This window comes from Psittacula echo, assembly GCF_963264785.1.
Source record: "Psittacula echo genome assembly, chromosome: 1".
NCBI classification, from domain to species: Eukaryota; Metazoa; Chordata; class Aves; order Psittaciformes; family Psittacidae; genus Psittacula; species Psittacula echo.
The window spans coordinates 135,143,782-135,158,117 of NC_137735.1; the positions used below are offsets into that span (position 1 = coordinate 135,143,782).

The 14,336-nt window shown below is 43.8% G+C and overlaps 2 protein-coding genes across 3 annotated transcripts in view; one reads left to right on the forward strand and one right to left on the reverse strand.

The window, feature by feature from the left end:
* Positions 1-265: 265 nt before the first annotated feature.
* TMEM60 (transmembrane protein 60) lies at positions 266-4,238 on the forward strand. The gene is made up of 2 exons (XM_080620084.1): positions 266-385; positions 3,582-4,238. Exon 2 carries the CDS (start codon positions 3,624-3,626, stop codon positions 4,026-4,028), a length of 405 nt encoding a protein of 134 aa, XP_080476210.1. The 5' UTR covers positions 266-385; positions 3,582-3,623; the 3' UTR covers positions 4,029-4,238.
* A 4,727-nt stretch (positions 4,239-8,965) lies between these two features.
* RSBN1L (round spermatid basic protein 1 like) overlaps positions 8,966-14,336 on the reverse strand; it is a 56,463-nt gene continuing 51,092 nt past the window's right edge. For both annotated transcript variants that reach the window (XM_080639123.1, XM_080639122.1), the window contains one exon: positions 8,966-14,319. In XM_080639123.1, coding sequence (XP_080495249.1) covers positions 13,663-14,319 — 657 coding nt within the window. In that variant the 3' untranslated portion in view covers positions 8,966-13,662. The remainder of the gene's footprint in view (positions 14,320-14,336) is intronic.

Below are 14,336 nucleotides of genomic sequence, written 5' to 3' on the forward strand. Positions count from 1 at the left end.
GCGGGGCTCTGCTGGTGATGGCAGGGGCCGGGGCCGTTGTGACTGGCAGCCCGCTGCTCGAATTGGCGGCAAAGGGACGGGGGACGCCAGGCCCAGCAGCCCTTCGCAGCGAGGGGCTGCCGGGCGTCAGCGCTACCGAAGAGCTGGGGGGGCAGGGATTGCTGTGAGAGACGTCATCGCTACCCAATGGCTCCCGGGCGCGGTATGACGTAAGCCCCAACCGCCCAATCAGAGCCCCAGGGTGGTAGGGGAGGAAGGCGGGCCGGTTCCTGAGGCGGAGCGGGCTGAGGTAGCCCGGCCGCTTCTCACCTGCGCTGGGTCTGCGTACCCGGGCAAGAGGGGAATGCGCCGAGATCCTGCGCGGGAGACGGCGGCAGGCCAGGCGGTACGTGGCGGCTAGGGGCGGTGAGGGGGCTCTGCCTCGGGTTCCTGTACCGCGCCCTTGCTCCTGAGGCAGTAGGGTCTCCTCGATGGTGCGGGGAGGAGGCTCGGAAGAAAGCCGCCTCGGCCGAGGAAGCAGCCGACGAAGGCGGCCGGGCCGGCAAGAAGGGCTGGAGTACGGTGCGGAGGAGGCCGGGCAGCGCAGGGTCAGCCGTGGGGCTGAGGAAGGACGGGAGAGGCTGGCGGTCCCTACCCGGCTGCGGGGCTCCGGGCCCGGCCCTGCCCGGCCTGCCCTGGCCTTATACCGCAGCAGCTCGAGCCCCAGCCCCGCAGGGTCGGCCTGGCTCCCCGAGCCGCTGGCCGGGGCAAGGAACACCACCAGCTGCGGCAGACGCGGGTGGCCGAGGGCAGCGACCGAGCGGCCCCGGCTGGATTCGGAGCACCGCAAGGGGCTGCTGAGCGGCTGCCGTTGGCTTTGCTTAGCCGGGCACCCGCCTCTGGTTTGCCCGTTTCCTCGTCGGTTCTTCCGGGTTGTTCATGAGTGTTTGGGAGGGTTTTGTTTGTTTGTTTTTTCGGTTAAATATATTCCTCAGAGTCTGTTTCACTGAAAGCCGTAAAACAGCACTCTTGTTAACGCGATGTTGTAATGTGAGTTTATGTACGCTTTTAAATCTGCATACACTAATACTTAGTTCAACTAAGAATGCACCAGTTGCGAGGAGGACTTGTGAACACTTAACCTGTATTCACATCAAACTAGTTTTAAAACTGAGATGTTTCTTTCTAGGTGTTAAATTACTCATACCTGCTGAATGGGTTTTACAATGGCTTTTAAGCTAAAGTCATATTTAATTTGGTTTCAATATAATACAATTTTTCTGAACTTTGTTAGCAATGTTCAAGAATTAAATTCCTAGATCTGTTTTATCATTAATACTGAGCTGAATATCATGTGTAAGTTTCTTTATTTTTCCTCTCTTCTAAACAGGCTAGGGTTAGCTATCATCATATTATGTAGATCACCCTGCCAAGGTCAGTAATGCTGCTTAGATAGTGTTTCTCATTACTGAAAACTTTCACATCCCACTAATACATGAGTACTGTGAGGAGTTGAGAGGGATTTTATTTTTACACTCTGCCTTTGACATTTCCGTCATTGTTTTCACAGAAGAGATAATTCAGGCTTGTACCATATCTACATCCTTTTCCCAGCGTTAACTATGTTATGATAGCCAGCCTTTAGCCAAGAGTCTGCTGATAACCTCCTTTCCTAAGGAGATTGCAAAGTGCTCCGTGTAATCGAGCCCTTTGTCACTGTCAGATGTATCCCCAGCTGTCAGCCTTTAAAATTTGGTACCTTCCTTTACTTGGACTGTTGGATCTTAAGAGTACATTTGGATGTTCTTGAGGTTTTCATCCAAAAAAAGCTGCTAAAATTGAATGGAGCCTTGCAGTGCTGCCCAGTCCTTCAGTTCCATCTCCTAATTAGATCAGAGAAAGGCAGCAGAATATCCCATGCCAGGTTTTCTGTCTGTATGTTCTAAAAGTGGTTCTGAACACCTGGGAAACACAAAAATCTTCTCAACAAGCAGGCAACCTTCAAATTGAGTCACCCCATCCAATACACCTTCATTAGCTTTCTATTTCCTCCACAGACAGCTGATAGCAACTTCTTTGTGTATCTGATTACCTGATACTTCCAAAGGGGTTGAATTCCATTTTTCCTTTCAGGCTGGATTTTCCAGCCTGTTTCTTTGGTTTCCCCTTTCTCCAGGTTGCTCACGAGAGATTCTCCTTGTGCCCTGTGTAGTAATGATTTCTACAAGTAGTTTTCAGAAATGCTGTCATGAAAGGAGTGTTGAAGCTGTTGCAGATCGCTGCTCTCTCCACTTTAGCTGCAGACTTGGACATGGGAATATGGGGAATGTTTTCACAATACTGGCAGCGCTTCAGGCAGGTCATGGTAGTTGTTCTGTAACCCTCTGCACTACTGGCTGGTTTGGGTGTGTTTCTCTCAGGGAAGCAGAGCAATGCTCTCTAAACCTCCTCCAGTTTTCTGTCTCCTTGGCAGTTATCTCTTACATATGCGTGTCAGTGCAAAGATTCACCCCTTCCCTGAGTCTCTGTGCCATCCAGCCAGTAAATGGCTTCCACCAGCCCCTTTGGTGATATGCACAAGAATGGAATCAGCAAAAACCCTATTTTAAACCTGGCTTGCTCTGGGTCACACAGTGTCAGCCCCTAACACAAGGGAAGGGATTACTGACAGTAACTCCAGTTAAGTTTATTTTAGGCTAAACTGGGATCTTTTTCTTAAGAAAAATTCCCAGACCGAAGAAAAACATAGGTATGTTGAACTGTGTATCAGCAGACAGATTTAAACTGCAGGGTTTTAGTAGTGTACAAAGTTGTTAGCCCCAGCTCTAAGATAGCAGGTCATCTCCTGACCAGTTCAGCCAACAGCTTTTGCTTCCTTCCTAGTTCCAGTGCTTATCTGAGCACAGTCGGTTCAACTTGCTACTCTCACAAACAACTAACCCACTTGAAAAGGTGCTAATAGATTTTTTCCATCTTGTTTTTCTTTCATCATGCCTGCCTAGAAACGTACATATACTGCCAAGCTGATGAACTGGAATAGTTTTCCTGTCAGACAGTGTCTGCACACTTCAGATACCTGCCAGAAGGCAAACATGATCCATAGCTGTTGGTAGTTTAAGATTGGTGCTTGACTGGAAGTGGTCGCTGCAGCTTTGCAGGCTAGGGGATGCTCCAGATGGCTTGTTACTTGGGCTTGTTAGTTGGTTTATGCTTCACACAGAGAATTGTTAGGTTTATCTTCAAGCATTAATTTGATGTGAGTGCTTCAGTACTGGAGGGAAATGGACCTACACATATTCTCAGCCTACAGAACCCTCTGTATGAGTTTGACTGCTAGTTTAGGATTAAAGCCCTGTTTCACAGAACAGATGAAAGGAGTTCACACAGCTCCCTTAGGGCACTTAAACTGAGTTGTGGACAGGACCGAAACAGAGTGCTTCCCTGGGAATGCTAGTTCTGAAAGAAATGCTGGGAAGCAGAATGTAGGTGAGGTTAGAAGGAGTGGGAAAACAGTAACAAGAACCTAAGTCTCCTTTAAGGAATATGCCTGATGGTTGTGTGATGCCATCTTTTGGTGCATCCTTCCTCTTCTGTTTTGTTAGGTTGTTGCTGACAGTGAAAGACTTCCTCTCAAAGCTGTTTAAATGAGAATGTCCCTGGCCCAAAGAGTACTACTGACATGGCTTTTTACATTGCTCTTCCTGATCATGCTGGTGCTAAAGCTGGATGAGAAAGCGCCATGGAACTGGTTCCTCATCTTTATTCCAGTCTGGATATTCGATACCATCCTTCTAGTTATGCTTATTGTGAAAATGGCTGGACGCTGCAAGTCTGGCTTTGACCCTCGCAATGGCTCCCAGAACATCAAGAAGAAAGCCTGGTACCTCATTGCAATGCTGCTCAAACTGGCCTTCTGCCTCGCCCTCTGTGCTAAACTGCAGCGATTCACCACCATGAAACTGGCCTATGTGTTCATCCCTCTGTGGGCCCTGCTCATCGGGGGTATGGTTGAACTCGGATATAATATCTTCTATGTACGAAGAGACTAAACTGTACTGTGTGGATTTAACACTGATGCCGGGACCAAGTCACTGGGTTATTACAGTTTTGCCACAAACTTGGTCTCCAGATTAGAAAGCCAAGTAAGAAATCGGCCAGGCTGGAGACTTTAAACTGGACTGAAGACTGAAAGTAGACTTGTTCCATTTTTTTTTATTGTAAAACTGTCACATATGCTCTTGTAAATAAAAGTATTTGTTCAACATAAGATGTTCTGATAGGGTTATTCTTGTTATTGGTTATATGAAGTAAGATACAGACTTCATGTATCTTTACCTTCATGTGCAGGTAGATCTTCCCAAAAGAAAACCACAGCTGTTCTAACCCAAAGTATTTGGCACATTGGGTAATCCTTGGGAAGAGGACTTCAGTCACTCAAGAAATAACCAGTTAATAATTTCCGTAAGGTGGTAAATTTGCTTTAGGGATCAGTAACAGCTGATAGCTGCCAAACAAGAACAGAAAAGGAATTAAGTGGCTCAGCATTTATTTTTTGACAGTGAGAATCTACTACCAGTCTGAAAGACTAAAAATAAGCACTTTTTAAGCTGCTGAAATAGACAATAACCAGTCTGTTGACCTGGGAGAAAAGTCAGTAGTGAACTGTGCCAGCAGGAGGGAGGGGGGCAATGGTGATTGTGTTTCCAAGGGAGAAATCCCCAGTGCTGCAAGAGAAAGGAGCTGCAGGTGAGTTCAGTGATGCCTCTGCACCTACAGGAAGGGGTACTACAGCAAGGAAGATGGTTTTAATGGTCTCATATTGAACCTCTGTGGTGAAGCCTTTGGTTTTCTGGAGTACTGGCAAACTTGGGTGTGAGTAAATGAACTTTTCTAAATAACAAATGCCATGAATGGAACCAGGAGCATATTCTGTGGACTGAGAGTGCTGTTCCAGGAGCTGCGAGAACACCAAATTCAGATGTAAAGGTTGTCTAGGACATATGAACATGCCTGCTGCTGATACTGATCCATTTATAGCTCCCAGGTACAAAAGAATGCCTAGTGAATTAAAAGAGCCCAGGAAGAACAATGTAAGGTAACTGGAGGTGACCAGATCAAAGTGTCACCAATAAAATATTCATTATGTACATTCAACTGAACTTGTCTGTAACAAAAAAAACAGCTTCCTGTTCAGTCACACAGATGGAGCACAAATAAAGGGGAACCACATTGTCAGATTGCTGAGAGGGCTTTAGCCCAGGAACCAGTCTGCTCCAGATTAAGGCAGTGGCGCTAAATTCAGCACATTGGCTCACAAAAGGTCTTCAGAAAGAATTTAAGTCACAATTGCTCCAGGTCGATGACTGCCCCACTGTGCTAAAAGAGAAGCCAAGGTATGAAAAAAATCTGTAGCTGTTGTTAAAATAATTGCAAAATATTTATAACCCCTTTATTATAGTAAAAATAATGCATCAACTTTGAACAAATCCATGTATCAGCCCCAGTTTATAAACATGCTGTGATTTATGGGTAGCTGAAACTACCCTTTAGAAATCTCTTTTCCCTTCAGTGCCTGTCGGGAAGTTGTTTTTGGGGAGGTGTATCTGTGCCCTGCTTCGTTCTGAAATACCTGTCATGGGAGGGTCCTCTCAGGGTCTGAGAAGCTTTCTGCCTGCTCGCATGGTGTCCCTGAGAAGAGCCTGCTTCCTTCACTGCTGCTGTGATTGTTCAAGTTAAAACTCTGCCTGAGATTAGGATTAGCTGTGGCAAGGGGGGGCGAGCATTCATCTTGGTATGTGCTCTGGGCCTGCTGAATGTAGGGAAAGCAAGAGCAAGCAGGCATCTACACATGGGATATGTAGGTATATACATGCATGTGTATGTATGGTGCAGAGAACACACTTCATTGATACAGCCAATGTAAGTCTCTTCAGCAGGTCTTCTGTCAAATAGAAGCTGGGGTCGCTGAGCTTCCTGGGATGCAGTCCTCCACAGCAAACAAGCTAGAGCTCAGGTGGAATTCTTACTGGCTGCTTTAAAATGTATGGAGAGGAAGACGGTCTAAAGACCTACCTCAAATTTATGTAAACTTTTATCAACCATTTACCAAACACTGATGGAAATATGTAACAAGCATTTAAGCACTTTAGACAATACATGTATACACACACACAGACACACACCTCTTTTTGGTGTATTGCAGCACCAGACATAAACCTGAGTACCCATTGTCTTTCCCTACCTGAGGATCATCACAGAATAAAGAGCAAAAGGTTCACACACAGCCAGGGAACCCCGTGCTGCTCAGAAGAGCAGAGCCGCTTCCCTCAGTCAAGTGGCAGTGTTAACACATCACTGTAACGTCACAAATTATGGAAGGATAAAAACTACCCTCATTAGGACTTGGTCTGTGATTAGCAAGATGGGCCACAAATGGTGGCTCTGCCCCCTTAATAAACCCCCTCTGTGCCAGAGATGTAACAATTATCTGAAAGTTTGGCATCTCTAATTAACTACAATTGAACACAGTTGCTCCAAATCCTCTTTTAATTGCTGCTTCTAATGCAACACAAAAAGATGAACAATTTCAGTGTTTTGGTTGTGGATTTGTTTTTTTCTTTTCATTTGAAACATTTACAAACCTTGAAATAAATGACAGATTTGGAAGGCTGCAGCAGACAGTTCTGGTGTCCTGCCGGTCACATGCAGACTGGTTTTCTTTAGCACAGGGTGTTTTTAGGACACAGCCATCTGCAAGTGCTCGACTTTGCTTGCAGGATCCTCATCCTTACAGAGATGCTTCAGCAAAAGCAGTATTTGCACCAGATTTAACTGACCTAACCTCTGGTGATGTCTTCGTACACACAGTCTTGCTCTTCTGCAATGTCTCACTCAAAAGGATGTACAATACAAAGTATGCTGTAGCGCACTGTGACCTTTCCAGAAGCTGCTGCAGGAATTCCCTCTGTTCACAACTACCCTGTTCTCAAAGGCACCATTCACAGCTGAGATGGAATGAGCTCTCCTCACACTTCATTTGAGACTGAACGGCTGATCTCCGTTGAACAGAACAGAAAAGGTGAAAAGCAGATATGATGCAGTTGGCAGGGAAAAGGGATGGCAGGGAAGTAGATGCCAGTGGCTCACCTTGACTTGTGAGACATGGGCAGAAGGGAACTATGACCCAAGTACCTGCACCCGGACAAATGCTCACCCCAGGTACTTGTGGCAGGTGATGCAGGGTGTGGAGGGATTGCTCTGCCTTCAGCAGCCGTGCTTGACACTGCACTTCAAAGCTTGCAGTTCTGAAATGAGACTGCCAGTATTTACCGTGTGGTGCTGTTATATATATTATATACATAATATATATAGAAAGATGATATACGTATCGTATGCGGAGATTTATGTTCCGCACCGTTTTCCTTCAAATTATTTATACAAGCTGGAACACTTCAGCATGCTTTGTAGGAGAGTATCTACTTCTGTCTGATAAAGGAAAATACCCAATGCACATGTGTGAAAGGCCAAGAAACTTAAATTTTCAGTTACCTATTCACATGGCTGTTCTTGATTTGTCACCATTTTAGAATACGGGACAAATCAAAAACAGGTTTTCTGTTCTTTTTCTACTTGAAAAATACCATTACATAACATACACACCCCCACCTTCAGCAGCCTTGAACCAGAATGTACCAGGGACATGTGTACATACACCCCAAATGCACTGCTCAGCACAGGTGACAGTGTTACAAGATAGGCCAGCACAGAACTAAGTTACACACTGATTTAAGAGACGGAAGCAGTGTTATTTTCTGACATACACACAGTAGTACAGAAACAAAACCTTGAAGTGACGTCGTGGAAGTTTCTATGTTTGCTCAGTTTAGAAGTTGAGTGACACAAAGGTTCTGATCAAAGTGACCTTCATGAGACTCCCAGAAACCCAGAATTGAACCAACATCCAGTGTTACCTATTTTAACACCACTATCTTCTGGGAACAAATACCATTGCTTTGCAGTAACAAAGCTCCTGAATAACTGCATCCTCAGAAATAAGTTCTTTGAATTTATTAGCACTGAAAGCAAAGCACAAGCATGTAACACATCACACTTTTTAACTGAGATTGAGGTAAAAAATAACTCTGCTGAACTGGAAAAAGGAATGTTTGTACCCTTTCATTGTACCTTTATGGCTTTTAGGTTTGGATGCAGTTAGTCTTCCATGTGATCCTTCCGACCTGGACAGGCCCAGCTATAGACTCACTGCTGAAAGCACCCGGCTATGCAGCCTAAGGCAATGTAAAGAACCCCTGCAGCTGGACCTCTAGAGTGCCATTCACCAGCAGTTCAACGTTTTCTCCTTGGGCTTGTACTGAAGGTGGATGAAGAGTAAAGAATCTACAGCTCAGTCCACCTGTTTCCTTCAGTCTGCCTTTTCCAACAAAACCAATGTCACAAGCAGGCAAGCAGAAGAGAAGTTAATGCAGCACAGAACAGCAGCGTGAGTGCAAGAAACAAAGAATAAATGAGACCCTAAGCTGAGTTTATCAGTGTTTTTATCTCAGTGTTACTTATAAAGTTTATAAAGAAATCACTGCTAAATTATGCTAGATTATGCCTTTTAGTCTAAATAATTCGTTTCTGTGATTACAAAAGCTGTCGCTGCATTGATTGGACAGACAAGTCCCTGAGTGTTCCTGCACGCTCAGAATGCAGCTTTAGCAGTTTTGACTTTGTTACACTAGTCTTCCACACACAGGTCTCATTCTCAAGGTCTCATTCTCTTGAGACACCTAGGGAACAGCTTTCTCAACCAACTGCCCTGTTTTATCTCAACACAACCAGATAACAAAACTGCCATAGAAAGCATCATCCTTAAAACAGAAGCCTAAGCTGCACCAAACATTGCACTTACATAGCAGTGGGCTGGAAATTAACTGGTGAAAGAAAACATAAATAATTACTGAAAAATCAAACTTGATGAAAATAGAATTTTTAACTGCTGCTTTAATCAATGTTTGTATCAGATTATCATAACTGTACACCAAATATTAAAGGACTACTTAGGACTAACACCCTCATCAGTAGGCTCATCTATCAGCATGACCAGGACACAAGGAGATCGGTATTTAGCCAGCACTGGAGTACAGCATAGCTCCAAGGCAGAGGAAATACGAGCATCATGGCACAGAACACAACAGTGGTTGGAATATAATACACCAAATCCGCAAAGTCAGTATCCCTGATGATTCTAATCCAAATAGAAACCCAGAAACGGTGAAGTTAATCACAGCTTCTGCACGGAACACTGAATGTGCATTTCTAAGAGTAATGAAATGAGTGACGGGAATCAGTTTCCCAAATTTTCCCATGTATGCTGCAAATTCAGTGGGATCTGCACAAAATATCAGTATCACCTATTACACAGTTTTTAAAGTGCATTTCATCCATTTGGGAAAGGAATAAAATACCAGTGGGACACAGTGACTCACAACCAGAGTAAACATTCCCATCAGCATCATTCATGGCGAAGCAGGGATCAGGAGAAATCCATCCTTCCCCTTTCCAGCTTGTGCACATGCACCTAAAGACAAGGTTCTCCACACAGCTTGAGAAGCCCCCAAAGTCCTTTTCTCTCTTGATCACAGCTGTACAGTTTTCATCCGGGTGGGGTCTGGTGGTAGTCCACCATCTCACAACACTGTACTTTGCCAATCAGCATGGAGAAAACATGGACTTATTTCAGTCAATTCAGCATCCTCAGTCACATGCGCATATGAGAACAGTCATTCTGATCAATGAGTACCAGAGTCCTGTGTTTCTTGGAAGACTTATTAAATTTTGCAAATCTGCAACATTCAGATCTGTTTCACAGCATTCTACTATTTCATGTTTCCATTTCCTATGTAATTTGCAATAGCAACTTATTTACTGTGCACATGTATATCTGCTTAAAAATCAATTTTATTTATCACCAAGGAATTCTTTCACAGATTAATACTCAAATCATCACCCTCTGAAATAATACTTTATTTCTAATACTAGATAGAATTAATATCTCAGTTAAAGATGTATTGAAATATTCACTATAGTAACAAGGAAGGGAAAGTCTGCATGCCGGCAGTACCTGTAAGGAAAATGCTGTTTCAGAGCCAATTTGCAGGCACTGGGGGGGTGACACAACACTGAGTAACACTTGTATATGACACATGAAGTCAGTTGCCAGTGAAATGTAAAAGATCCAGTAAGTTAAAAAACAAAGGAAAAGTAGCTACCACCTTGAAAGCTACCGGTAGTGACAGTACAATGCAACTCTTTGCTACCACAAGCACAGTACCAGTATCTAGAAGAACAAGGCTACGCTTCTGCACACCGTATGGGTGATGGAACAGGGCTGAGAATACACCATGTCGGTACCGGACAGGGCCGGCACTGGCCTTGAGCAGAGCTTTCCAATCTGCAGAACAACAAGAGACACAACTACAACACTGGAGACTTCAGACCAACTAACAGGAAGGTTCAGATAAGAGCTGAAATCCAGGGAGGGGGAAAAAAAGCAATAAGCAAAGACTAGTTTCAGTACATCAGAAACATGTAAGATTTATTGCTGAAGCAAAAGTGTGAATACGAAGTTGTATGCGGCAGGAAGGAACCGCTGGAAACCAAAGCGAGACCTTTGGCCAACTGATGAACAATTTGGGAGCTGAAACCCTCCTGAAAGGTGCTCCCCTCTGAATGAGAACCGCAGCAGAACAAACACAACACAGGCAGAGGACAAAAACTGCTCTTTTTTTAATCTCTTTTCCTTTTTTTTTTCCCCAAACAAGCAAAGTAAGCAGCACACCCTGACACAGCCAGTCAGCCCAGACTGATGATGTCTTGGAGTACAGAGGGAGTTCTGAGAGCCATTGGTAATCCTCCCCATATCGTTCATATTGTCCGCAAAGAATTCTGTTTAACAATGAGGCTCTGGCCTGTCTCAAAAATCAGAGGATGCACAAAAAAATGGAAAAGCTTCCACTTTCATTTGAATCTCTGAAGTCTCTCTGATTTAATCTTAAGATTCTAAAAATGATAAAAAGGAAGAACCAAGCCATACCTGAGCAGAAGTTTGAGGCCATCACTGGCCGAGACCACTGAACAGGTCTTCAAAAGGAAACAAAGTTCTGCTCTCAAGTGTAAAACCAGGTTTGCTAAACCATTTTCAAAGACAGATCGATTTGCAGTCTGGACAGGGCGTGTGATGCAGGAAGCTGCTGTCAGAGGTGGGCACACTTCACTAAAATCTGACATCTCAAAAAGGACTTGAATCAGAATGAACAATAGCGTAAAATCACAGGGAAGATTTTAAGTAAACTAAATAAGGTTTTGTTGTTGAGGTGGTTTTTGGGAGGGAGTTGTTGGGGTTTTAGAAGCAGTATCTGGCAAGGCTGGTTTTGATAGATCTGGAGCCTTTGGCTATCCACTCAGTGCAAACCACAACCTGCAGCTCTCCTCTCTCACTGCTCTCCAATGGCTGGCACAGAGAAGGGGAACAGAAAGCTACGGAACTGTGTATGGATGTTCATAAAGCCAAAAAGATTATGGGTGGAAGTTTCCAGATAATCCGCAAAACACAGAGGGAGCTGAGCCCAAGTTTCTACTATCAGGAAGGCTCAAACTATTGAACCAATTAATTTTTCAAATCAGAATCTGCTCGAGTAATAACTTGCCATGTCACACATGAACCATTTGCTCATGGTGTGAGGGGAAAGCAAGATCCCTGAGGCTGCAAAACTGGTACTCATCTCTTAGCCAGCAGTAAAGAGATGAGCAGTGAGACTTAAGGACCTATGAGCCACATCAGAGAGATTCATGTTGCTATTGCTTCTCTAATATGCAATTATGGCTATGGAGGAGTAACGTTTAGCAATTCAAAAACTGATTTAATTAATAATTCCTTGACAGACCTATTTTAGATTTAAACAGATCAGGGCACTCATCCGTCAAATGGCCGATTTTAGTGCCAGGCCTAAGTACACAGTAACACTTTGAAGTTTAACAGCCTATAACCAAAATGTTTGCAACAAAAGGGCCTTAGGTAGTTGAATTAGGTATCACCCAGAAATCACGTTGTTCTATTGCTACAAATGAACCCAAAGTGATAACCAAGTGCATCAAAGGTCATAACCTGGGTAGGTAAAGGTTGTACAGCTCTTAGAGAGCTATAGGAAAAATAAATTAAAACAAAAATAAAACATCAGAGCTAAGAGGGCACTGGAAATAACCACAGGCCTAGGATCTTCAGCTTTACATACTTAGTTGAAGGACAGGCTGTAGGGCAGTTTACTGCTATTCGTGGCTACCTGAAAAAGAAGTATCATTCAGATGTGTCTGAGCTATACACTAATATGTTACACAAAGAATTAAATAAGTTAACTGACAGAGGTTTTGCCATTACTACACCAGATGCTAGCTACCCTTGAAATCCTCTTCCCTTAGAACACAGCTTAAGAGAACTCAAGTGTCCCACAGGTGGGAAGAGAGGAAAACAGTTTTAATGTGGACACCACTGTTACTTTATTCATTAAACAACTCTTGCTTCCAGACTGGGACTCGAGAGGAATCCTCCTACTGGACACACTGGCAACTATCTTTACTGCCTGGTCCTATCAGCACAGGGAGCAATTCAAATCCAAATGTGTCTTCATGAATTACAGGTCACTACTAAAGATTGAAGCCTTTACAGCTTCAATGGTAAGTAACCATTTAAATCATCTTTGTTGGTTTAACTTTAGTCAAATTAATTATTTGAAGGGGAATGTTGTTTTTAAGTTTTAAATGTGAAATGGAGGTGCCTTAACTGCGGCTGGAGCAGGGGAAAGAGGCAGGCACAGAAGGGAGCTTGCTCCCTTGCACCAGTTCATCCAGAGAGGTGCATGCAGGTCCTGGAGCCCATGGGGTGGTCCAACTGTCCTCACAACAGGGAAGGTCTATCTCTGTTCCACATTAACATCTGATGCACGATTCTGGGGAGTGCCTCACCGAGCCCCTGTGAAGGAAGGACTGGTTTTGTGTTCTGACTAACCTCAATTTACGGAGAATGCCTCAGCTCTACCTCAGTTTGCTACAGCTCCTCACCCCACAGTGGCATGAGGGCATCCTATGCATTAGTGCAGGTAGAAACATAACCATTTAGAGAGGCAGTTGAACTGAACTGTTTTTTGCAGACCCAAAAATAAAACCAATCTGTTATTATGAACCTTTATTAAGTGGCTCACATTTCAGTATAAATCACACTAAAAAGATCTTTAAAAAAGATATTTACACTACAGTGCTGACACATTTAAAATGAAAAAATTGGTATAAATAAGCTCTATGGAAAAGCCTGGAATTGTCAAAAAGAATTCTGGCTCATCTTACAAAAAATATATATGTTAAATGTCAGCTCTACTCTAAAACCTACAACTCAAAATTATTTAAAGACTTCTTTATGTTAAACCTGCAGTGTTTACAGTGCATCTGGCCCTAAGTGCTTTGATACTTCACAGTTATGGACAGGCACTGAGGAATGTTACAAAGCTACATAACTATTTTCTGTAACAGATGCGAAGGCAAGTCACAAACTTGCCTCACAGAATTTATGAATCTTTACATTATTACATCATTAAGTTTAAAAAGGAATTTAAAACCATATATACAAATTTAGCACAAAAAATCATCCTCTCTTTGTCCATGCAGTTTTGGATATGATGAACTATGCTGTCTTGTATCATCTGGATGTACGTGACCTCCAGAGCATAACTTGCCTTGTAAGTCCTTGCTGCTGGGTTCAAATTTAGAATCCATTTCCAACTTAAATGCCGTCAATTCAACATGATCCAGCCTAGTCTGAACAGTCTGGCCCCCGGCGTTGTTGGGTGCCCCTGTCTTTTCAGGCAGGTCGACATCCATGGGTTCTTCCTTTATTCGGTGAGAGGCGATAGGTTCGTGTTTTATCGGCATGAATTCCTGCTGCAAGTACTTTGTCTGGAGAGCAGCTGAGAATTTGGTGTCTTCGGAGGTATTTTTGCTCATCGTACAAATTCTGCTGTCAGTCTGAAGTCCAATAACCGAAGACTTGGGGTCTGCAGAGGTCCCTGCTTCAACAGTACTCGTATTTTGAGAGAGTTCTTCCTCTGAATGGTACAGCTTGAGCCGGATGTGCCAGGCCAAACTGCACACAGCTGAAACTGTCTTGAACTGGTGCACGACATTCCTTGGGATAAAATAAATGTCATTATCGAATAACTGAATTCTGGCATATCGGATGCCTTCCCTTCGCAGCTGATTGAGTTTTGCATCATCAACCCACTGGACACACTGGAGGAACAAAGGGA

Bases quoted from the DNA above. Each gene is read 5' to 3' on its own strand.
- TMEM60 (XM_080620084.1), top strand. From the start codon at position 3,624: ATGAGAATGTCCCTGGCCCAAAGAGTACTACTGACATGGCTTTTTACA.